This window comes from Oncorhynchus mykiss, chromosome 17, assembly GCF_013265735.2.
Source record: "Oncorhynchus mykiss isolate Arlee chromosome 17, USDA_OmykA_1.1, whole genome shotgun sequence".
Lineage (NCBI taxonomy): Eukaryota > Metazoa > Chordata > Actinopteri > Salmoniformes > Salmonidae > Oncorhynchus > Oncorhynchus mykiss.
In genome coordinates this window covers 52,050,800-52,075,590 of record NC_048581.1, presented here as the reverse complement: position 1 = coordinate 52,075,590, position 24,791 = coordinate 52,050,800, and the positions used below count along the sequence as shown (strand labels likewise).

Genomic DNA, 24,791 nt, shown 5'->3' with positions numbered 1-24,791 from the left:
GTCCATGAGTCAAACTAATCGGTTTATTATTTACATGCTTCCATGCCCAGCGTCTCTGCCAAGCAAACGGATGAAACGGTTCATCTACATCCGTAGAATGTTCTCATCGTTATCTTTCAGTTGCCCCCCTTTGCTTTGGCTTGTTTTCCGGTTTGTTCCGTAGCCATATCACCCTGTTAGTTGTTCCTTTGTCTCTCACCCCCCCCCCCCCCTGGAGGGCAGCCATTTAAACCAGAGAAGAGGAAACAACAACAGCATTGATCTCCCACTTTCAGTCCGCCAGAGAATCACAATTACGTGAACCGAGACCAGAGACTCTAAATAAAAAAAGACTGACATCAAAACCAGTCCTGATGAATCACAGAGAAAACATATTGCTTCTTATTCCCTTTCCTTCTCTGCTTAGAAGGAAATCCTTTGATATAGTTAAAAGAGCATACAGTATATCGGGCCACTGAGTTCATATATTTCAGTGGTGTGCTTCATGTAACAACCCCAGTGCATGGCTTAAGCATTTAGCCGATGTTAAATCCCTTCAACGTTTGGATCCCTTCCAGAACCTTCTGAGCTCTGAGTCAGGTTCAGAGTTCGGTCATTAAGGGAATTATACTCTTAAAGACAATGTAGCAGAAATGTTGTGTGAGGCATGTTGTGTTTACACATAGATCAGTAGGATTAGTACCACACTTGTGGCTGTGAGCTGTTTAACTGCTTGTTGCGTTGCACTTGACCAAAACTCACCTCAGATCCATTTCAATTCATTATAGATTTACTATATACGTATTATACTTACCCACCAACTCAAAAATCATACGCATATAAATACAGCATTTCCTCAAACAGTAAACACATTAAAACATCTATGCCCAAAGTCAGTGTTACCAAACACTAAATACATTAGGTTGGGTAAGTTAGAAGGTTAGCCCACAGTAAACAGAATTAGCTTAAGAGTAACAGAGCTATAATGAACCAGGCACACGTTAGCTTCTTTCGTGATGCAGATCTGATCTGTATGGGATTAAAGCATGTGTTAGCAGTTAGCATCTCCAGAGCACTGAAAACAGAGATGTGCTATTGTTAGTGACACTTGGAGAGGAGAGAGAGGGTCTCTGGGATTAGTGCAGACAACTGGCAGAGGACATATGTACGCCAGAACCGAGACAAGTGACATTATAGCCGTGGCAACGCGCAGCCATGGCAACGTGTAGCCAATGGCACCGCTTGAGCGGGATCCTCCCATGGTGCACTGCAACCCCTGAGGAAAACTAGACCTAGCCCCCAGGGATAAGCTTACTACAACTGTGTGTGTGTGTGTGTGTGTGTGTGTGTGTGTGTGTGTGTGTGTGTGTGTGTGTGTGTGTGTGTGTGTGTGTGTGTGTGTGTGTGTGTGTGTGTGTGTGTGTGTGCGTGCGTGCGTGTGTGTAAGAGAGACAGGTGGTACAGCTCCAACCCGCTCCCATCCTCTCTCTGTGTGTGTGTGACCACGAATACGTGCACATTTGCATTTGCAAGCTTATAACTATTAATGAACATATCATGAATACAGATGCTATTTCTTGCATGCATGGTTTAGGATAATCCCTCTCTTATACCTCTGCCACACGACCGTCCCAAAGAGGGTCACGGTGTCTGTCCCCATTTTGTTCCTATGAGAGTCGCCTCACAATGGTACACATGCCACCCCTCCCAGGCCTACTCCCTAGAGCCAGAGTAGTTAGAACATATGCCACTGGTTCCCCCTCTGGCTATATAGGCTGGCTGTGGATTGGGCTTGGGTTAAGGGCTGTATGATAAGCAGTAGGAGTAGGAGCAGTAGGAGGTAATTTCATTTATTCTTATTTGACCATTATTTAACTAGGCAAGTCAGTTAATTTTAAGAACAAATTATTATTTTCAACGATGGCCTAGGAACAGAGAGGCCAAGGGGATGTCAGAGAACAGAGAGACCAAGGGGATGTCAGAGAACAGAGAGACCAAAGGGATGTCAGAGAACAGAGAGACCAAGAGGATGTCAGAGAACAGAGAGACGTCTTTCGAGGAGACCTTTTTTAATCACTTTTTATTGCAGTGCTAGCCTCTAGAGTACCACAGGGAGATTCTCAAAAGCTCTACTGTCACCACTGACTTAGTTTGGAGGGGATCTAAAGCCAGGCTTGACATTGGTTGAGTTAAGGAACAAACTGGCCTTTTGTCTGTACAGCTGCTGAGTTAACGCATATGCAATGAGTCAGCTGAAGGGAGAATTAGAGGTTATGCTAGGATAAAGGACCTTATGGGCAAATCAACACGGTTGTATTCTGTCAGTGAGAGGTCTTGGTCAGGGTGAGTGTCATTGAAAACAGCAGGGTGGGTAAATAAAACACCCCACACTTGAATTAAATTGAGTTTAGTAAGGCTGAGCTGGCTGGTTATGAGGCCAGGGTTGAGGTTAAAGTCTCTGCTATAAAAAGCAATATCAGTCTGTGAAAAAGGTTGCTAACAGCATCCATTGAGGCTAGGCTGTGTTGTTAGCTGTGTTAGCTAGCTATGTTGGTCGCAAATCCATTGAGCTGAAGGATTAACAGGCTAGGCTATACGGTGCTAGCTTTGTTGATAACTGAGTCTGGTTAGCATGTGCAGGCTAGACTACAGTGGTAGAATGGTGTTATGAGAGTGACACAGTACTGCTGGGGGTAAAGAATGGGAGGAAAAGGAAGAGAGCGTATCTGGACTAGACTCACCACCGTACGGGTCAGTGGAGTTGACAGAGGAAGTGTCATTATACGGCTCCTCTGAAAACACACACACACAGCAGTCAGCATGCAGAACACGCAAACACACACGTAAACACACAAACATGCACGCACGCACATGCACTCGCACACACACACACACACACACACACACACACACACACACACACACACACAATTGTGCACACACACGCATGCCAACTACATAGCCTTTCCAGCTCTAAGAAAATCGTAGAAACTGAAGAGCTGCTTTCGTCCCTGCTTCAGAAAAAGAGAGATATCAACTTTAATGTCAACTGTAAAGAAAGCAGCTTCCAGGACACGTAGACGACAATCACTGCTGGAGGAGAACACAGGCACAACAGCTCACACTGAGGAATAAAGGAGAATGTCCTGATGAAATATTGTACATGTCATGGCACCAGGCCACCTGTAGATGGAGGCATCTTATTTCTCATATACACTGAAAGTACAAAACATTGGGAACACCTTCTGAATATTGAATTGCACCCCCTTTTGCCCACAGAACAAGTCTTAATTTCGTTGGGGAATGGACTCAACAAGGTGTAGAAAGCTTTCCACGGGGATGCTGGCCCATGTTGACTCCAATGCTTCCCACAGTTGTGTCATGGTGGCTGGATGTCCTTTGTGTGGTGGACCATTCTTGATACACACGGGAAACTGTTGAGCGTGAAAAGCTACCATCAAAGGCCCTTAAATCTTTTGTCTTGCCCATTCACCCTGTGAATGGCACACATACACAATCCATGTCTCAATTGTCTCAAGGCTTAAAAATCCTTCTTTAATCTGTCTCCTCCCCTTCATCTACACTGATTGAAGTGGATTTAACAAGTGACATCAATAAGGGATCATAGCTGTCACCTGGTCAGTCTACTCTCTACACTAAGTGTATAATATGAGGCACACTGGTTGACCAGGTAGTAACTTATCCCATCTGAACAGAGCAATAGACCATGGCTACATTCAAAGCCTATGTGTGTGTGTGTGTGTGTGTGTGTGTGTGTGTGTGTGTGTGTGTGTGTGTGTGTGTGTGTGTGTGTGTGTGTGTGGGTGTGTGGGTGCGTGCGTGGGCTCATGTGTGTGTCTGCGTGCACACACCTATGTGTGTGTGTGTGTGTGTGTGAGTGTGTGTGAGTGTGTGTAGCCTACTTACTGGTCTGCACTTTGAGTGTGAAGGGGTTCTTCTGCTGGATAGTGTGTGTGAAGAGGAATCGGGCGTTGCAGCTGTAGTCTCTGTGGGAGTCTTTAGCCAGCACATTAGAGAAATACAGGTCTCCATTCAGACCCATGGACACACGCTTGTCCTGGGTTATAGGCATCATGGCTGTGGAGGGAGGGAGGGAGGGAGGGAGGGAGGGAGGGAGGGAGGGAGGGAGGGAGGGAGGGAGGGAGGGAGGGAGTAGAGACATATTAAGTCATTTAGACTTCATGCTTCATAATCAACCATAACATGATCTTATTTCAGAGGCATCCACTGGACTGGCCAAAATGAGTAGCCTGTATCTCATGTGAAATTGAAAAACGAAACCAAATAGACGTTACCCTCTAACCAAATAGACGTTAGCCTCTAACTGTAACCTAGTCTCATTGGCTTGACCTTCTAACTAGTCTGGCCCCGGCTGAGTGTACAGTCGTGGCCAATTTTTTTGAGAATGACACAAATATACATTTTCACAAAGTTTGCTGCCTCAGTGTCTTTAGATATTTTAGTAAGATGTTTCTATGGAATACTGAAGTATAATTACAAACATTTCAGAAGTGTCAAAGGCTTTTATTGACAATTACATGAAGTTGATGCAAAGAGTAAATTTTTGCAGTGTTGACCCTTCTTTTCAACACCTCTGCAATCCGTTCTGGCATGCTGTCAATTAACTTCTGGGCCACATCCTGACTGATAGCAGCCCATTCTTGCATAATAAATGCTTGGAGTTTGTCAGTATTTGTGGGTTTTTGTTTGTCCACCCACCTCTTGAGTATTGACCACAAGTTCTCAGTGGGATTAAGGTCTGGGGAGTTTCCTGGCCATGGACCAAAAATATTGATGTTTTGTTCCCCGAGCCACTTAGTTATCACTTTTGCCTTATGGCAAGGTGCTCCATCATGCTGGAAAAGGCATCGTTCGTCACCAACTGTTCCTGGATGGTTGGGAGAAGTTGCTCTCGGAGGATGTGTTGGTACCATTCTTTATTCATGGCAGTGTTCTTAGGCAAAATTGTGAGTGAGCCCACTCCCTTGGCTGAGAAGCATCCCCACACATGAATGGTCTCAGGATGCTTTACTGTTGGCATGAACCAGGACTGATGGTAGCGCTCACCTTGTCTTCTCCGGACAAGCTTTTTTTCCGGATGTCCCAAACATTCGGAAAGGAGATTCATCAGAGAAAATGACTATCCCAGTAATCAGCAGTCCAATCCCTGAAACTTTTGCAGAATATCAGTCTGTCCCTGATGTTTTTCCTGGAGAGTAGTGGCTTCTTTTCTGCCCTTCGTGACACCAGGCCATCCTCCAAAAGTCTTCGCCTCACTGTGCGTGCAGATGCACTCACACCTGCCTGCTGCCATTCCTGAGCAAGCTCTGTACTGGTGGTGCCCTGATCCCGCAGCTGAATCAACTTTAGGAGATGGTCCGGGCACTTGCTGGACTTTCTTGGGCGCCCTGAAGCCTTCTTCACAACAATTGAACCGCTCTCCTTGAAGTTCTTGATGATCCGATAAATGGTTGATTTAGGTGCAATCTTACTGGCAGCAATATCCTTGCCTGCGAAGCCCTTTTTGTGCAAAGCAATGAAGACGGCACGTGTTTCCTTGCAGGTAACCTTGATTGACAGAGGACGAACAATGATTTTAAGCACCACCCTCCATTTGAAGCTTCCAGTCTGTTATTCAAACTCAATCAGCATGACAGAGTGATCTCCAGTCTTGTCCTCGTCAACACTCACACCTGTGTTAATGAGAGAATCACTGACATGATGTTAGCTGGTCCTTTTGTGGCAGGGCTGAAATGCAGTGGAACTGTTTTGGGGGGATTCAGTTCATTTGCATGGCAAAGAGGGATTTTGCAATTAATTGCAAATCATCTGATCCCTCTTCATAACATTCTGGAGTATATGCAAATTGCCATCATACAAACTGAGGCAGCAGACTTTGTGAAAATTAATATTTGTGTAATTCTCAAAACTTTTGGTCATGACTGTATGTAACATGTAACAGAGTACCATGCCTGTCCCCTCTAGCAATGTCTGGACACAGTGGCAGCCAGTGGTGCCAGCCATAGACAATATATCCTATCTAGGGTTCTATATCTATGGTGCCAGCTAGGTCAGCTCTAGTGTAGTGTGTGTCACCCTCTGGGGCCCTGTGTTAATGTTAACTCCTAACACAACAAGACGCTCCCAACAGATGATCACATACTCGGTAACTATAAAGAGTGAAACGGGCCAATCTGGTTGTCATGACGATGCCCGAGGTCCAGTCATAACCCAGCCAGTGGTATCATGAAGTGGTGGTGTGCAATTGCGAATGGACAATGTGCTATAATAATATGATCACTGTATTTTCTAATCTACTGTAAGTATTCTGTTCATAGTGGCCCCATGGCTAATGCTCAGCATGTCTAATAAAGATTAAAACTGCTTCCCAAATGGCATGCTTTTCCCTACATAGTGCACTACTTTCGATCAGAGCCCTACGTGCCCTGGTCAAAAGTAGTGCATTATATAGGCATTAGGGTGCCATTTGGGACACAGGCTTACTGAACTGAACTGAATGGCTGAGGAGAATATAGTGGACACCATTAGCTGTGAAGGACCTCTTGAGTCTGGGCTCTTAAAATGGCTTCTGTCGTCTCTTGGGTTCTGCTCTCTCAGCTCTTTACCCAGCCGAGTCAGAGATTCACATGCATGCACAGACACACACAGACATATTTTCAGTTGGTCAGCAGTAACACACACTGCTATAGAAGAGGACAGAGAGAGAGAGAGAGAGAGAGAGAGAGAGAGAGAGAGAAAGAGAGAGAGAGAGGACAGATTGAGAGTGAAATGTGTTAAAGGTTTCTAGACAGGAACAAGAGTGAGTGAGAGAATAAAAGAGCAAGTGGCCAAACAGAAGAGCTGAAAGGTCAAACGACTGGCATACAGAGAGACACTGTCAGAGAAAGACTATTTTAATTATGATAATATTGTAAATCTCCAAACATTGTTACGTCATGCCAATAAAGCACATTTAATTGAATTGAGAGAGTGAGACCTGTTGCCACAAGAAAAGGGCAACCGGTGAATAACAAACATAATTTTGTACTTTAACTATTTGCACTTAATATAACATTCATAACGTATTTATTATTTTTTTATGTTTGTGAGTGCAAAGTTTACTGTTCATATTTATTGTTTATTTCACTTTTGTTTGTTATTTGGTTCACTTGCTATGGCAATGTTAACATATTTTTCCTAAGCCAATAAAGAGACAGTCAGATAGAGGGGGAGAGAGGGGGGGGTCAGATAGAGGAGGAGAGAGGGGGGGAGTCAGAGTCAGATAGAAGGGGAGAGAGTCAGAGTCAAATAGAGGGGGAGAGGGGGGGAGTCAGAGTCAGATAGAAGGGGAGAGAGTCAGAGTCAGATAGAAGGGGAGAGTGTCAGAGTCAGATAGAGGGGGAGAGGGGGGGAGTCAGAGTCAGAGTCAGATAGAAGGGGAGAGAGTCAGAGTCAGATAGAGGGGGGGAGTCAGAGTCAGATAGAGGGGGAAGTCAAAGTCAGATAGAGGGGGAGGGAGAGGGGGGGAGTCAAAGTCAGATAGAAGGGGAGAGAGTCAGAGTCAGATAGAAGGGGAGAGAGTCAGAGTCAGATAGAGGGGGGGAGTCAGAGTCAGATAGAGGGGGAAGTCAAAGTCAGATAGAGCGGGAGAGAGAGGGGAGGAGTCAGAGTCAGATAGAAGGGGAGAGAGTCAGTCAGATGAAAGGGGAGAGAGACATTCAGAGATAAAGAGAGCAAGAGAGAGAGACAGAGAGAAAGACAGACAGACAGAGAGAAAGACAGACAGAGAAAGACAGAGAGAAAGACAGACAGACAGAGAGAAAGACAGACAGAGAAAGACAGAGAGAAAGACAGACAGACAGAGAGAAAGACAGACAGAGAGAAAGACAGACAGAGAAATAGACAGACAGATAAAAAGACAGACAGAGAAAAAGACAGACAGATAGACAGACAGACAGAGAGAAAGACAGAGACAGAGAGAAATACAGACAGAGAAATAGACAGACAGAAAAAAAGACAGACAGACAGACAGACAGACAGACAGACAGACAGAGAGCTAGACTCACCGCTGTCCATCCAGAAGGTGAGCGGAGGGGGCAGACCAGGAGGAGGGTTACAGGCCAGGACCAGGGGAGATCCCTCACCCACTACCACTGGCTCCAACACCTCCTTAGGCCACAGAGGAGACTCTGACAGAGGGAGAGAGAGTTTTAGATACTTATTACAAGTCATTTAGCTGCCTACATTTCAGAATGTAGACTGTAGTTTTGTTTGTGTCCATGCAAATGTCTTTGTGTCTATCTATCTATGTGTGTGTGTGTGTTTGTGTGTGTGAGTGCATGTGTATGTGTGTATATCAACAGTCTCCTCACTGGACACTCGTAGTAGGATCTTGTTGGTCAGCGCCGTTCCAAAGTCGTTGGAGGCAAAACACTGGTATTCCCCCTCGTAGTCCTCTGGCCTCCCTCCGCTCCGGAAGCTGATTTCCAGCGTTCCTGAGCGCTTCCGCATCGTCACCCGCGGATCCTTGCCCACGTTGAAGAACTTCCCGTTCCGTCGCCATGAGAACCTGAGACGCCATGGAAACAGAACAGGACACAACAACTGGGTCAATCCTAGAACTAGAAAGCAGGAGTAGTCAGTGATGTAAGAGACGTCTAAATTCTGCTGGAATTCGTCCTGGGCCTGTATTCATGTAGTGTCTCAGATGAAGTGTCCCGGTACAGGATCAGGTCCCCTCTGTCCATGCAATCTTATGTATTATGATCTAAAAGACTGAACTATTCCTAGATCAGCACTCCTACTCTGAGAAGCTGGTCCAGGTCTGTTATGTCAAGCATTGTCTAATGCTTCTTTATCTCAACCACTAATGGGCAGTTGAGCAATTTGCGCGGAACACAGATTAAGAACTCCAGATTAAGGACTCCAGATTAAGGACTCCTAAAATGAAAAGGCACTTTCAAAGGAGACTCTTGATTTGATAATTCTTTTAGGGAGCCAGGAGTAAAATACTTAATCTGTGTCTGTGCAACCACACAAAATGTTTTTGGATTGAAAAGCGCTTCTGATTGGTTAATGAATGAATACAAGCACGCGGTTACATAACTGCTAGGGCTGCTATTTTGAAAAGGGGATTACTGTCATATTTACTCAACATACAGTAGAGTAGACAGAGTCGATTCTAGTCCCATAGCTCCGTCTGTGGCAGACTGTAGGACCAGGGTCATAGAACCACAACTAGAGCAGGACAATGGGTGTATCTCTAGGAGGCTGTATGGGAGCCAACAGGACTGATTGGGACTGAATGAGTGAGCGATCCCTCTCTGAATGATTCATGAGCATGAATAGTAAACTGGCCGCATCATTCTAGCACAATGACTTGCCTAGGAATGGAAAGAGGTGTGTGTGTGTGTGTGTGTGTGTGTGTGTGTGTGTGTGTGTGTGTGTGTGTGTGTGTGTGTGTGTGTGTGTGTGTGTAGTCCCCACAAGAATAGTAAAAAAACACAAATTTGACCAACTGGGGACATTTTATTAGTCCCCACAAGGTCAAATGCAATTTCTAGGGGGTTTAGTGTTAAGATTATAATTAATGTTAGGGTTAGAATTACGTTAAAGGTTAGGAACTAGGGTTCTTTTTAGGGTTAAGGTTAGGAGCTAGGGTTAAGTTTAGGGTTAGGGTTGATGTTAGGTTTTTGGGTCAAGGTTAGGGTTAGGTTTAGGATTATGTGTTAGGGAAAATAGGATTTTGAATGGTGTGTGTTTGTGCATTTGTATGTGTGTATTATGTGTGTGTATTGTGTGTTTGTTATGAGTGTGTGTTATGTAAACCCTCAATGTGCCTCGAAACAAACAAAAAGCACCCCTGAATGAGACCACTGTCCTCAGCTGGTCAGGGCCTGGTTACGCAACTTCACATGTGTGTGTGTGTGTGCGTGAATGTGTGCGTGTGGGTGTGTGTGCGTGTGTGTAAGTGGGTCCGTATTAGCCCATCTGATGGCATGAGAGAGGAAAGGAGTGAGGGGAACAGGAGGAGGTAGAATAATGGTTTAAAGGGGACACAGGCTGGCATATCAGGTTGAGGCACAGGGGAGGGTGGTGTGGGTGCTGCTGGTGAGTTGGTGTGGGGGAGGAGGAGGGGGGAGGAGGAGGTGGTGGAGGAGGGGGATGAGGTGGTGGTGGAGTGGGAGAATTAGGAGGAAGTAGTGGAGTGGGAGAAGGAGGAGGAGGTGGTGGAGTGGGAGAAGGAGGAGGAGGGGGTGGAGTTGGAGAAGGGGGGGGTTAAAGGCAACATAGTTCAGTGTGTTCCTATTGTGATGACATGACCAGAGATGGAGGGACAAGGGAGAGGAGCAGGCGAGGGGAGGAGTGGAGGCGAAGAGAGAGGAGGAAGCAAGGTGAAAGCACTTGTCAGGTCTGGATAGCAGGGCACTTGTCAGCTTGGGAACATGGGGGGTGGCTGGATGGCTGTCATGGGGTATGGGGTAGGGGCAGGGGTGGGTGGAGTGCAGGCGATGGGTTTGGGATGCTGACAAGTTTCAGGTGGGGGTTGGAATGGGGTTGAAGGTGGAGGGTAGGGGGTGAAATGGGGTGCAGGATGGCACACTGGGAGAGCAGTGCTGACCTATTCATGCTCAAACTAATGACTGTCATCCTGTATAACTGTCATCGTCAGAGAGAGAGAGAGAAAGGCCATGGTAAGGTAACAGTAGGGCAGATCGAGAGGGGGGGTTGAGAGAAGTGAGACAAGATATAACAGGGAGAAAAAAAGAGTGAATATGAGAGCGAGAAAGAATGAGAGCGAGAACAAGTGGAGACACCCAGCTCCAGCAGGGAGAAAAGGAGGGGTAGAGTGTGAGATAACGACAGAGTAGGAAAGTATGCAGGATGGAGAGAGAACAAAACAAGCACAAACAAAAAGACAAAAGAATGATCAGAGAAAGAGAGAGAGAGAGAGAGAGAGAGAGAGAGAGAGAGAGAGAGAGAGAGAGAGAGAGAGAGAGAGAGCGAGAGACAAAGCAGGCGAGAGGGTTCAGGAAATGAGAGACGACAAGCCGAGTGGAGGAGGGAGGGAGGAGAGAAGCGATAGATGACGGATGGACAGAGAGAAGGGTGGAGGGATGAGAGGAGGTCTTTGTGTGTAACTCACGTTGGCACGGGGTTCCCCTTGGCCTCACACTCAATGATGATGTTATCTCTGGGATCAACAATGTAGTCCTTCAACGACTGTTTCATAATGGTGGGAGGCTGCTTCACTGGAGAGAGAGCGAGACAATGGAGAGAGAGAATGTACCGAGAGAGAGAGAGAGAGGAAGAGAGAGACAAAGGACAGAGAGAGAGCGAGAGAGAGAGAGAGAATGTTCATAACCTCTAACTTACGTCTAGCCGTAGTAGGCATGTACTGTACATTTAAAAATACAAATATAAAACATGAACACGTATAGGAAGCATTCTTCGACCCTGCTGCTGGAGGGCTGCAGTGGGTGTGCTTGTGCGTGTGTGTGTGTGTGTGTGTGTGTAGGCTTTTGTTCTAACGAAGCACTATAACACACCTGGTTCACCTAATGAACTAAACAAACAGTAAGACCTTGATGAGCTGAATCAGGTGTGTCAGTTTAGTGTTAGGAGATAAAAGACATTGCACCAGACAATACACCCCCCCCCCCTCCCCCCTCCAGCACACTCACACACACTCACACCGTGGCCATATCCAGGAGGAGTGAAGGAAGAAAGGAGAGCATTAGGCTATGGTGTAGATGAATTGGTTCCATTGACTCTGTGTATTCTCCCCTCCCTCTGGCCTTAACACAGCTGTGCCCACTCTTCTATGCACATTTCATTTCCCACTTAAGCCAGATGATTCCCCACTGTTTCTCTGCCCTGCTCCACTTCTAGATCACTGAGCGCTAAGGGATCATTCTGCTCCTTCTGCCTCAGCACCGACACTACACAGCAATCAGGCCCAGCCTCAAAGAAAACTGTTTGCGCCCTCCCGCTGTTCAAACTATCCTCAGTCGAAAGGAATGCCCACTTGCCAAGACGTGCCAAGGTGGCACAAACCTCCCCTTTCGTGTCTTTGTGTGTTCCATAAATCTTGTCCAGAGTAACCGCAGTCTTATAGGGAATAGCCCAAGTCTGACGGAAGTTCCCTGGCCAAGATAGAGAATCTTCTGTTAGAGGGAAAGAGCGAGGGGATTTCATCACTCATTACTATTCTCTCTATGTCCCCAGTTTGGGGTTGCCGGCAGTTACCCAACTGTTGTTAAGCACTACTTTAAATGTATAGAATAGGTAACAACTGTAGTCATCCACCCGTTTGTGAGTCCAGGGGTTAAAGCAGCAAACAAAAAAACATGACTGAAACTTGACTGGGGCCAAGTTAACCTCCCCTTTCATGTAAGAAAGTAATGACAATGGCTTTTAGGGGGGGGGGGGGGGGGGGGGGGGGGGGGGTACAGGACAGGACCTAGTTTGGGCAGGACCTAGTTTAGGAAACCCTTGACCCACGCACACAAAAAAAACACATACACACACCTATCTTATTTTGCTGCCTTACTGTTTATGATTATTCTTATTTCTCCTGTTACCAGTCACTTTCTCGTAATCCCTGCCTACATGTACAGTGCATTCAGAAAGTATTCAGACCCCTTCACCCTTTCCACATGTTGTTAGTTTACAGCCTTAATTCATTTTTACTAGGATTAAATGTCAGGAATTGTAAGAAAACTGAGTTTAAATGTATTTGGCTAAGGTGTATGTAAACTTCAGACCTCAACTGTATGTAAATGTGATATTTAAAGTTATCTTTTTTTATATATACATTTGCAAAAATGTTTGTCATTATATATATACACTGCTCAAAAAAATAAAGGGAACACTTAAACAACACAATGTAACTCCAAGGCAATCACACTTCTGTGAAATCAAACTGTCCACTTAGGAAGCAACACTGATTGACAATAAATGTCACATGCTGTTGTGCAAATGGAATAGACAACAGGTGGAAATTATAGGCAATTAGCAAGACACCCCCAATAAAGGAATGGTTCTGCAGGTGGTGACCACAGACCACTTCTCAGTTCTCAGTTCCTATGCTTCCTGGCTGATGTTTTGGTCACTTTTGAATGCTGGCGGTGCTTTCACTCTAGTGGTAGCATGAGACGGAGTCCACAACCCACACAAGTGGCTCAGGTAGTGCAGCTCATCCAGGATGGCACATCAATGCGAGCTGTGGCAAGAAGGTTTGCTGTGTCTGTCAGCGTAGTGTCCAGAGCATGGAGGTGCTACCAGGAGACAGGCCAGTACATCAGGAGAGGTGGAGGAAACCGTAGGAGGGCAACAACCCAGCAGCAGGACCGCTACCTCCGCCTTTGTGCAAGGAGGAGCAGGAGGAGCACTGCCAGAGCCCTGCAAAATGACCTCCAGCAGGCCACAAATGTGCATGTGTCTGCTCAAACGGTCAGAAACAGACTCCATGAGGGTGGTATGAGGGCCCGCTGTCCACAGGTGGGGGTTGTGCTTACAGCCCAACACCGTGCAGGACGTTTGGCATTTGCCAGAAAACACAAAGATTGGCAAATTCGCCACTGGCGCCCTGTGCTCTTCACAGATGAAAGCAGGTTCACACTGAGCACATGTGACAGACGTGACAGAGTCTGGAGACGCCGTGGAGAACGTTCTGCTGCCTGCAACATCCTCCAGCATGACCGGTTTGGCGGTGGGTCAGTCATGGTGTGGGGTGGCATTTCTTTGGGGGGGCCGCACAGCCATCCATGTGCTCGCCAGAGGTAGCCTGACTGCCATTAGGTACCGAGGCGAGATCCTCAGACCCCTTGTGAGACCATATGCTGGTACGGTTGGCCCTGGGTTCCTCCTAATGCAAGACAATGCTAGACCTTATGTGGCTGGAGTGTGTCAGCAGTTCCTGCAAGAGGAAGGCATTGATGCTATGGACTGGCCCGCCCGTTCCCCAGACCTGAATCCAATTGAGCACATCTGGGACATCATGTCTCGCTCCATCAACCAACAGACTGTCCAGGAGTTGGCGGATGCTTTAGTCCAGGTCTGGGAGGAGATCCCTCAGGAGACGATCCGCCACCTCATCAGGAGCATGCCCAGGCATTGTAGGGAGGTCATACAGGCACATGGAGGCCACACACACTACTGAGCCTCATTTTGACTTGTTTTAAGGACATTACATCAAAGTTGGATCAGCCTGTAGTGTGGTTTTCCACTTTAATTGTGAGTGCCACTCCAAATCCAGACCTCCATGGGTTGATAAATTTGATTTCCATTGATAATTTTTGTGTGATTTTGTTGTCATCACATTCAACTATGCAAAGAAAAAAGTATTTAATAAGAATATTTCATTCATTCAGATCTAGGATGTGTTATTTTAGTGTTCCCTTTATTTTTTTGAGCAGTGTATATATAGTTGAAGTCGGAACTGGTTGCGCTTAGTTGGACTATCATTTGTTTTTTAACAGGCCCAACACACCTCCAGGCTGTGTAAGAGCTATTTGACCAAGAAGGAGAATGATGGAGTGCTGCATCAGATGACCTGATCTCCATAATCACCCGACCTCAAACCAATTGAGATGGTTTGGGATGAGTTGGACCGCAGAGTGAAGGAAAAGCAGCCAACAAGTGCTCAGCATATGTGGGAACTCTTTCAAGTCTGTTGGAAAAGCATTTCAGGTGATGCTGGTAGAGATAATACTAAGAGTGTGCAAAGCTGTCATCAAGGCAAAGGGTGGCTACTTTGAAGAATATAAAATATAAAATACATTTTGATTTGTTTAACACTTTTTTGGTTACTACATGTTTCCATATGTGCTAGTTCATAGTTCCGATGTCTTCACTATTATTCTACAATATCGAAAAATAGTAAAAATAAAGAAAAACCTTTGAATGAATCCAAACTTTTGACTGGTACTGCATATATGTTATTAGTTATACTATTTTGATATTGAAAACTGCACTGTTGCATAGGGCTTGCAAGTTCAGCATGTCACTTTACTTGTGAATTTGACAAATAAAACTTGAAACGAAATGAGTATTATAACAGACACAATAGACAATAGACACAACAGAAGCATTTCTGGGGTGATCCACAAAATGAGTCAAAATAATAATTTTAAATATAATCAGATTTTTTTTATATTAATGAAGACATGCTAAAGTGCAGTAACTCAGCATGTCCATCTGTGCACTCTGTGTGTTATTTTATGTGACTAACCTCATAAGATCAACCCTGCTATGTGAACTGAACTCTCGTTTGAATATGGTCAAACTATTCCTTAAATATTTTGTTTAAAAGAAACATTGAACATATAACAGTCATAGTGTAAAAGCAGGTGAACTCCTTCTACTCTTTTTGGCCATTTCCTGTTTTTTTTCTGGTGGAACACCCAGTGGGTCGAGCAGGATGCCTGTCACCCATAGATTGACAGTCTATAAACGTTTTGCAAATTGTTGTTGTTGTTATGAAGCTTGCATTCAATTGCCCCTCCCAGTTCCACACAACAAGAAGCTTCCATTCCCCCTGTTACAAATGTATGGCTGATTTAAGATAAAATCGTCAACCCTGTTACTTAATTTGGCACTTAATAGGCACATACTATGTTTTTTATTTTTTTTATTTAACCTCTTGAGATGGGAAACAGGTTCATTATTAAATTGAATGTGTGATCTTTATGAGTGGAAGGTTAAAATGAGTTACACTACCCAAAAGGGACTCATTTCGTGGAATGACCCTACTGTGTTAATAGAAAAACACTTACGGTCCTGCTGGATCTTTGCTGTTGGTCCCAGAAAGAGCACAAAAATATACAGAGAGAGAGAGAGAGAGAGAGAGAGAGAGGGAGAGAGAGAGAGAGAGAGAGAGGGCGAGAGATAGATGTTGCAGTTGCTGTTAGTGATATTAGAGGGTTCATTAAAACATTGGCCTATAGCAAGAGCATGTCTACAGCATTAAACCATGTTCCAGTTGTGGAGTTATGTTATGGAGTAGTTATGTTATGGAGTAGTTATGTTATGGAGTAAGTATGTCCTAAAAGAAAAGGATGCGACAACAATGTTATTATACTCCAAAAAAAAGTAATTCTACTGTTATACCCATGTTATGTAGCTAAAGTACATTTATATTAGTTATACGATTAGCTAGCTGCGTAGAAAGTTGAGCGACTACACTGACTGTGAATATGTCCTGAAAAAAATGTGCACAATAAGATGGAAACTTACCTGTTGATGGATTCCACATGGCGACACGGTTGGATTTCAGGGGGTGGGCGGGGGGGGGGGGGGGGGCAAACAGAGAAAAAGAGAGAGGTTAATATGATCGTCACAGTCTGCTAGCATCGGCATGGTAAGATAACCGCGAGCTAAGAAGACCCCACCCACTGGACACACACTGGTTGAATCAACGTTTGTTTCCACGCCATTTCAATGAAATGAACCAACATGGAATAAACATTCTGTGCCCAGTGGACAGGCATTTGGAACATTCTGTGATAGTACTATAACTGAGAAACTAAAATACAAATATATTAGATTATTTCCCACTGCATGAATTATCACAAAACATTTAAGTGTATAATATATTTCCATTACGGATGTTTTTGGTTGACGTAGCTGACACAGTGGTCCAAGGCTGTGGGGCTGATTGAGAGTCCCTCCCCTTGATGTAATGTTCCTAGTGTGTGTGTGTGTTTTCCAAGGCCATGGGGGGGGGGGGGGGGGGGGGGGGGGGGGGGGGGGGGGGGGGGGGGGCTGCCTATAGACAGGTGAAACACCTAACCCCCCCAGATCTTTTATTTAGTCAGAATAAGCCATGGTCACATGGGAGGTGTAGGGGAAGGGTGAAGGGAAAGAACCTAAGAAGGACATGACAACCCTCATCAATAGAGGTCACCACTGGGACCTGGGGAGGATGGGGGGGGGGGTGGCTGGGGAATAAGAACAGAGATAAATGAATCTCTCCTCAGCTCACATTAGAGACATACAGTCCTATACACAACACATGGTACCATTCATTCCTCTCAGTTGTGCCTGTACAGCAATAAGTGAGAAGCAGAGGATTCCACTTTTCTCTGTTGTCTATCAATCACCCGGGGCCTCATTAATAACCGTTGAGTAAATTTAACACTAAATATCTGCGGGCACCATTTCTGAAAATATTGAGATTTATGAACTTGATGCGCGCCATACAAATGCATGCTTCCTATTTTAAATTAGACTTGTAGTGAAACTGCGCGAGTGAACAGGCATTATAGCACCGCATGAAAAAACGTCCATCGTTCACCCTTTATGGTGACAATAGTGCCCTTATTTGCTGATACTTTGGCAGTATTGGAATTAGGCCAATACAGTCTCTGAAGGAAATAGCAAAGGCGAACTTGATCAAATGTCTTTGAAGTTGTTGGCAGAATGTTTTCTTTTTCAGCGGGCCTACTTACAGTAGTAGCCTATACACACTTCAATGAATCAACTGTATTTTCACCTGTTAAATTCTACAGTAAGTTATTAACCGCGCTAGCTGTCGGAAGCATAGGCTACAGCAAAAACTAGAAATTATCATAGCCTTTCTAGTGGGCCCAATTACATGAGAGATGGTCATGGTATGGTTACTTCCGTAATATGAAGTAATCATGGTCAGAAAAGGTGAGGAATTTATTCTGCAGTGGTTATGATATATGTAGGCTATTATGTTTATAAATGAAATATTGTCTACTTGAGAAATTTGACATTACAGTATTCAGACGTAGCTTACCAAAGTCAATGGAAAAGGTCAAAGGTCTGGCCTACTGTTAAACTGCACTTATCTTTTTACTACGGTGAAGTGGATCCAATTAAACGAGAGATGGGATGAATGGTAGCCTATACTAACTTGTTGTAGCCCTATAGGCTATTTCACGAGTAGCCTATGAAACCACCACAGTCAGAAAGGTGAGGAATTTATTCTGCAATCATGGACATTAAATAAATAATAGGAAATAAATGCCTATTTCTAATTATTTTAGAAAGTAAAGAAAATGATTCCATCTTGTTATTAAATTTAGCTACCTGATTTTTTAAATTAATAAGTCATCATATTTTCCCGTTTGCACAAGGCTACTAGGCTACAAGGCTACTAGGCTACTAGGCTACTAGGCTACTAGGCTACAAGGCTACTAGGGTACAAGGCTACTAGGCTACAAGGCTACTAGGCTACTAGGCTACAAGGCTACTAGGCTACTAGGCTACAAGGCTACTAGGCTACAAGGCTACTAGGCTACTAGGCTACTGGGCTACTTTTGCCTTCTTGCAATGCAATACTTCAACTACTAGAAACTGTGTGTAGGCCTGGTCTAAAGTTTGCAGGAGGATAAGCACATTCTCACGTAAAGTTATGTTTTATAAATGGAATATTCTGTATGAAAATAGGTGCACACATGTTTTGGGGCATATCTTCTGCATACACAACGTTGATAAATAAGGCCCCAGGGCTATAAAATCACCTGTTTTCAGACAGCCCCTTTTCTGCATCTCTGTCTCCTTTTCTCTCTCTCTCTGTCTCTCTTTCCCTCTCTCTGCCTCTCTCTCTCTCTTCTCATCTCTTTATCTCTTGTCTGTCTTTCTCTGCCCTCTCTCTCTCTTCTCATCTCTTTATCTCTTGTCTGTCTTTCTCTGCCTCTCTCTCTCTCTCTCTCTTCTCAACTCTTTATCTCTTGTCTGTCTTTCTCTGCCTCTCTCTCTTCTCATCTCTTTATCTATTGTCTGTCTTTCTCTGCCCTCTCTCTCTCTTCTCATCTCTTTATCTCTTGTCTGTCTTTCTCTGCCCTTTCTCTCTTCTCATCTCTTTATCTCTGTCTCACTGGTGATGAATATATTTGTGAGAGGTCGAAGGGGTTACAAGGGTATTATGTATTTTTCTCTGTGGGGGCTTCTCTCTCTCTCTCTCTCCCCCCGTTGTGTGTGTCCTCTGTCTGACACTAATCAATAGAGCTTCCTGAGGGCGCGGGTGAAAGGTTGTGGGGTATAAAGAGACATTGAGAAAGACGGCGCCGTAGGGGGGAGATGAGGTGGAGACTACAGAGGTGATGACAGCTGATGACCGTGTGTGAATGTGTGTCCATACCCTGTGTGTTTGAGGCACATAAAGAGGTAGACAATAAGTGGTGTGTGTGTGTGTGCATGTGTGTGTGTGTGTGTGTGTGTGTGTGTGTGTGTGTGTGTGTGTGTGTGTGTGTGTGTGTGTGTGCGCGCGCATGTGTGTGTGTGTGTGTGTGTGTGTGTGTGTGTGTGTGTGTGTGTGTGTGTGTGCGCATGCGCGTGTGTGTGTGTGCTCACATATGTGTGTGTTTGACCACCTCATAGCAGGTGCCCGTGGGGCTTTATCTGCTATCAAATGATTTTTCATAATGCCACTGTGAGACATTCTCAGCTATTATTGTCCCTTTTTAACAAAAAGTGAGAATGAAAGGAGAGAGAAAAGGCTAGTTCTCTTTCACTTTGTCTCTTTGTTTCATATTCCCACTGGAGTCAGTCCGATGGGACACTATAGTCGGGAGCTTTCACACATGTTATGATGGCCTGGTACTGGAGTGTGTGTGTAACAAGATCTCATGGTGTCCTGGTGTTAAAACGGAAACAACTCAAAGGTTAACATTTTAGGCATTATTTCAGAGTGGTTAAGGTTAGGGTTATGGTTTGGGGAAGGCTTAAAACAAAATAATGAAAAACAATGTGCTATTACCTTAAGGTACCATCAGTATTGTGTGTGTGTGCGTGTGTGTGTGTGTGTGTGTGTGTGTGTGTGTGTGTGTGCGTGCCTGCGTGCGTGCGTGCGAGTGTGTAAGATGGGGGATGGTGAGCTCCAAACCTATTGTTCACGATATCACTGGATATGAAGCTAGATCTGCAGATGTAAAGACAGGATCACTGTGTTGAGTAATACATCTTCGACATCACTTGATCTTACAGTATATTGAAGACGTTGATTTACTGTGGAGTTCCTTCTGAAAAGTGTCACAGATAGGTGTCTCTACAGCAGCGGGTTAGAACGGGATGTCGCATGCTTTTTTAATGACCTAAATTGTAGCTTTACCATAATAAATGACAGCTATGTGTTTGCGATGTGGTTGTTGGACTTACAATCGAGAGGAACATCGATAGCAGACACTTCTTGCCACAGCAGCAGGACCAGTGATATGACAGACAGGGCCCAAGGCCCGCCCTGCGCCAACATCTCTCCCCTCTGTTTCTCCTCTTTAGTCGCAATTCCTGATACGTCTCTGACCTATGTGAGAGAGAGAGAGAGAGAGAGAGCGAGAGAAAGAGAGAGAGAGAGAGAGATGTGTTTTCAGCGTGTGGCTGGCCTACATCTGCAGCTGAGGCCCTGGCTCCCCAGCGAGACTTGCCCATAGACAAGCTCCAGAGAGAGGAGAGATGTAGACATCACACAGACCAGTGTCCCCCTCTCCTCCACTACCACATTACCCCAAACCATTACCGGTACCAGAATCAGTACCCCAGTTCCCCAGGCCCAGCACTAACCCCCGACCCTCCTTCTCCTACAATAGTGCAGACTCCCAGGACCCTGTTCCTCCACTGCCCAGGCCTCCAGACCCGGAGTAACATAACATAGAAGAGGGTACCAGCTCAGCCCACTAGCCCCATACACCCTGCACCCCAAACCCAGACCCTTAACCAACCCCACTCAATCACACAGCAGCTGAAGACACTGACTTTTCATTCAACATTCCCCTCCATTTCAACCAACTAACTACATGACAAAATACTAAATGGCGATATACTTACATAAAGCACACTTAGTGGAAACTGTAAATAATAGATGCATCTTACAGCGATTAGTCAACAACAGCTTGTTACCCCTGGGGTAATACCCAATTCTCATACAAAACCTGTGCGTGACCCACACACACACTCCCATGCATAAACCATCTGGTGATATGTCAACCAAACACCATGCTACAAAATACCTAATCTGCCCCTGGGGAGGAGGATACAGATATTCCAGCATTCCTTTGGCTTCATCTGACACACACACACAGATGGGCATGCACACACTTATTTTTTAAATTGAACCTGTATTTAACTAGGCTAGTAGGTTAAGAAAAAATTATTATTTACAATGATGGCCTACCCCAGCCAACCCCAACCCGGACGATGCTGTGCCAATTGTGCGCCGCCCTATGGGACTCCCAATCACAGCCGGATGTGATACAGCCTGGAATCGAACCAGGGTCTGTAGTGACACCTCTAGCACTGAGATAAAGTGCCTTAGAATGCTGTGCCACTCGTGAGCCCATGGATGAATGCACTGATGAACACACAGAGGCAGACAACAACCCCCCCCCCCACATCCCCCCACACGCGCACACACACGCGTGCACTCACACACACACACACGCACACGCACACGCACATGCACACACACACACACACACACACACACACACACACACATATAGCTGGATGAGAGAATGGAAGGTTGGATGAAGGAACGAGTGGAGACAACAAAGGAAATAAACATAACTGTCCTGCTCTACTCCCTAACATTGTCGCTCTCTCTCCTTCTTTCCAGTATCACATGCAAGTGAGAACATCAATATAGGTCACTATAGTTCCCCCTATAGCATGCTAGTATCTACACTCTCTAAATTAGTAAAGATCCTCATATACACTCTTAGAAAAAAGGGTTCCCGAAAGGTGCTCCATAGGAGAACCATTAGAATAACCCTTTTTGGTCCCAGGTAGAACCTGTTTTGATTCCAAGCAGAACCCTATGTAGAAAGAGCTCTACATGGAACCCAAAAGAGTTCTACCTGGAACCAAAAGGGTTCTACCTGGAACCAAAAAGTGTTCTTCAAATGGTTATCCTATGGAGACAGTCGTAGAACCCCTTTAGGTTCTAGATAGTACTTTTTTTCTAAGAATGTAGGGCTGCGTTGCAGATATATGTCATTGGCTTTTATAGGTGACCTAGCAGATACACATAAACAGAGGTGACCTAGTAGATATGCAGTAGTTTACAGAGGCTTCACGACAATCAGGTCAGGACTCGTTCTATCACTGGGCCCTAGGGGTGGAAACCTGGGGTAAGTCTACCCTGCTGTCTGCCCTACCATTCTAATAACACTTTTAGACAAGCAAACTAGACTAAAGATTCATTTAGCAACATTTTCCAAACCGAAATATCCAAATGGAGATTCCGGGAAAACCAAAATCTGACATTGATTGGTTCATCAAGACAAGTCCCCCACTCTTGTCTCAAAGCAGCGTGATAACACTGTCCCAATCATAACTGTGCTGAAATTGTAGTTGACCACATGGCAATTCTTTAAAGTATTTAAAACGGTCGGATGACTGGGAATTTCAGTAAGCAACAATATGACAAATGTCTTCAATGGCATTAGCCTACTTTATTCCAATATTTTCATCATTTAGCGATATTCATTCCCACAGTGATTATTGATTGATCCAGCCAGTTGTGGTTAAGAACACCTGCATGCATAGTGGTGGGCTTTGCGAAGTGATGGGACATGCCTCGCAAAATGTAGAACTGCCACAAGGATGGTAAACAGCCTAGTAACAGGCGCTGCCTAGCAACCATCATTATGGCACATCACATCTCATGAACGAGTATTGCTTACGCCAGACTTAGCTACGATTAGTCTTATTTTGGTTGGTGCAACACATATTTTTGATCCCAAAGTCAGAAGTAGCTATGCTCGACCTACCATTGAAGATCAACTCTTTTGGCTTCTGGAGTGTGTGTGTGTTGGGTGTGCCCTCCTTGAGAATAAGAACAAACAGCACTTCATTACAGATCAACCCAGAAAATGTGCGCAGCTACAGTATGTTTAAGTGTGATCTTCCTTTTGTCCTCCACACCAAAGGGGTCATCTTGATTAGAGTTGATTTCACTAATGTGGAATCACAGAGGAAAGCCTTGAATTGGTTTAACTTCTATTAGAGAACAGAAGGGTCAGTGTATGTTCCTGCTGGTAGGCCATGGCTAGTTCTGCCTAGCCTGGCTCCAGGTCTGCTTGTGCTCTTGCCAACTCCATTGCTGTCATTGTCGGGCAAATAATGTTTACCGTGACATTTCCATAAGGAGATGGCAAGAGAGGAAACATACTGTCACCAAGGCTAAGTTCTGCCTGGTTTCAGGAGTTCAGCTTCTCACCATCTGACAAACATGTCAGAAAGGGTAGTTGTTGATAGATTTTGCTATGGGATGGTGGTTGGGGAGGCCAGCCCCCGGTCATGGATCAGAGTTTGTAGCTGGCTTCCCAACAGGGTCAGCCCCCAAGTCCTGATTTGTGGTTATGCTATGCATACTGGCGGGGACAGCCCCTGGTCGTTGCCAGAGGTTGAGCTGGTCCGCCCAAAAGGAACATCCAGCCAACTGGAGGGGTACATAAGGGTTTTAGCCTTCTGCTTGTCGAATGTGCACAAATGTGGGCATGAGGATTTGACGGAAGTTTCTGGAGGGCTGAATTGCTGGTGCGTCGGCTAGCGGGTGATGGTGGAGGTTGATCTCAAACGTGGTGAAATCAGGTGTGGGCCCGAGGAGGGTTTGTTGGGCGTATCAGACATGCAATTTGGTTTGAGTGGATGTAATTGTAGTAAGGTTCGGATGACTTCAGGCGTGATTGGAACCTGCGTCTGATGATGTGGAGGTCTCTGTCTGAACAGAGACTCCGAAGGGCACGGAGAGAAGGAAACTGAAGATGGTGAGTGTGAGGATGCGGGAAGCGTCCTGAGAGCAGTGATACTGACAGAGAGGATATTGAAGGTGATGGGGCGCTGTTGATGGTGGTTGCCTCTTACGGATGCCCCATGAGTTGGAGCGTGTTCCGCACGAATCGGAGGCCGCTGAGGCATGTCCTGATGGTGGTGTAGTAGGAACGGAGGTGCTGGTGGGCGTACGGGACCTAAAATGTGATGATAGGAAGATCGCAGTTAGGAACATGGCCCGGTCAACAGCAGTGGAGGATGCGAGGTCAGGGCTCAGTGTGGAGCAGGCCATGGCTGTTGGGTGGAAACGGGAGCTAGGTCCCGGCTACAGGAAAGAAGGTGAGCGAGGACAGCAGGCTCAGCTGATAAGCTAGTATATGGCGCACATGTGTAGCTGCAGATTCTGTTCATGTGTGCACTCCATTGTGTGTATGTCTTTGCTCTTCAGTGTGTGAGTTCCGTAGTTTGCAAATGTGTGTGTGTGTGTGTGTGTGTGTGTGCGTGTGTGAATTTGTATGTGTGACTGTGTCCACGTGTGTGTGTGTGGGCTCAGTAAAAAGGCGTTGGAAGCGGATTTGAATATTCACCATGAACATTATAACATATACAGATAACGACATTAACCTAAGTATTATAATTACGACAATTAGCATCAATTAAGCAGAAAACTAGCATGCTAAATTACACTATTATGCAGAATTACTATCTAAATTATGCACATTTTCTTCCATTATTTAAAAAAGGCAATTTCTTAAAATAAACCCTATGTCACTTATCCCTATTGAAATAATACACTTTATAATTCATAAGTACTACTGTTTAAAATAAGCTTCTGCCGTAAAGTATATTCAGGGGATATTCAGTTTAGATTTCTTCGTTTTCTAATCATTTCCTTGGTAGGAGGACTTGGTGTGATTTATTTGAAAGGATTCTACAGCTATTTCTGCCTTCCATATTTTGTGTGACACTGGTTACGGCATCCATTTTATAAATATTTGATGTGTTGAGACTATCTGTCCAAATGGATCCATGTCCCATCAACTGCTCTT

General features: G+C 45.1%; 1 protein-coding gene across 22 annotated transcripts in view; it reads right to left on the bottom strand.

The window, feature by feature from the left end:
* The window catches only part of LOC110494059 (neurofascin), a 154,940-nt gene that overhangs the window by 46,388 nt on the left and 83,761 nt on the right, over positions 1-24,791 (bottom strand). For 18 of the 22 annotated variants that reach the window (XM_036950089.1, XM_036950086.1, XM_036950092.1 and 15 more), the window contains 7 exons: positions 20,131-20,275; positions 15,780-15,797; positions 11,147-11,252; positions 8,373-8,569; positions 8,067-8,189; positions 3,907-4,077; positions 2,721-2,771 (listed from right to left, as the gene is read on the bottom strand). In XM_036950089.1, coding sequence (XP_036805984.1) covers positions 2,721-2,771; positions 3,907-4,077; positions 8,067-8,189; positions 8,373-8,569; positions 11,147-11,252; positions 15,780-15,797; positions 20,131-20,275 — 811 coding nt within the window. The remainder of the gene's footprint in view (positions 1-2,720; positions 2,772-3,906; positions 4,078-8,066; positions 8,190-8,372; positions 8,570-11,146; positions 11,253-15,779; positions 15,798-20,130; positions 20,276-24,791) is intronic. The other 4 variants (XM_036950088.1, XM_036950109.1, XM_036950091.1 and 1 more) reach the window with 3 other exon arrangements.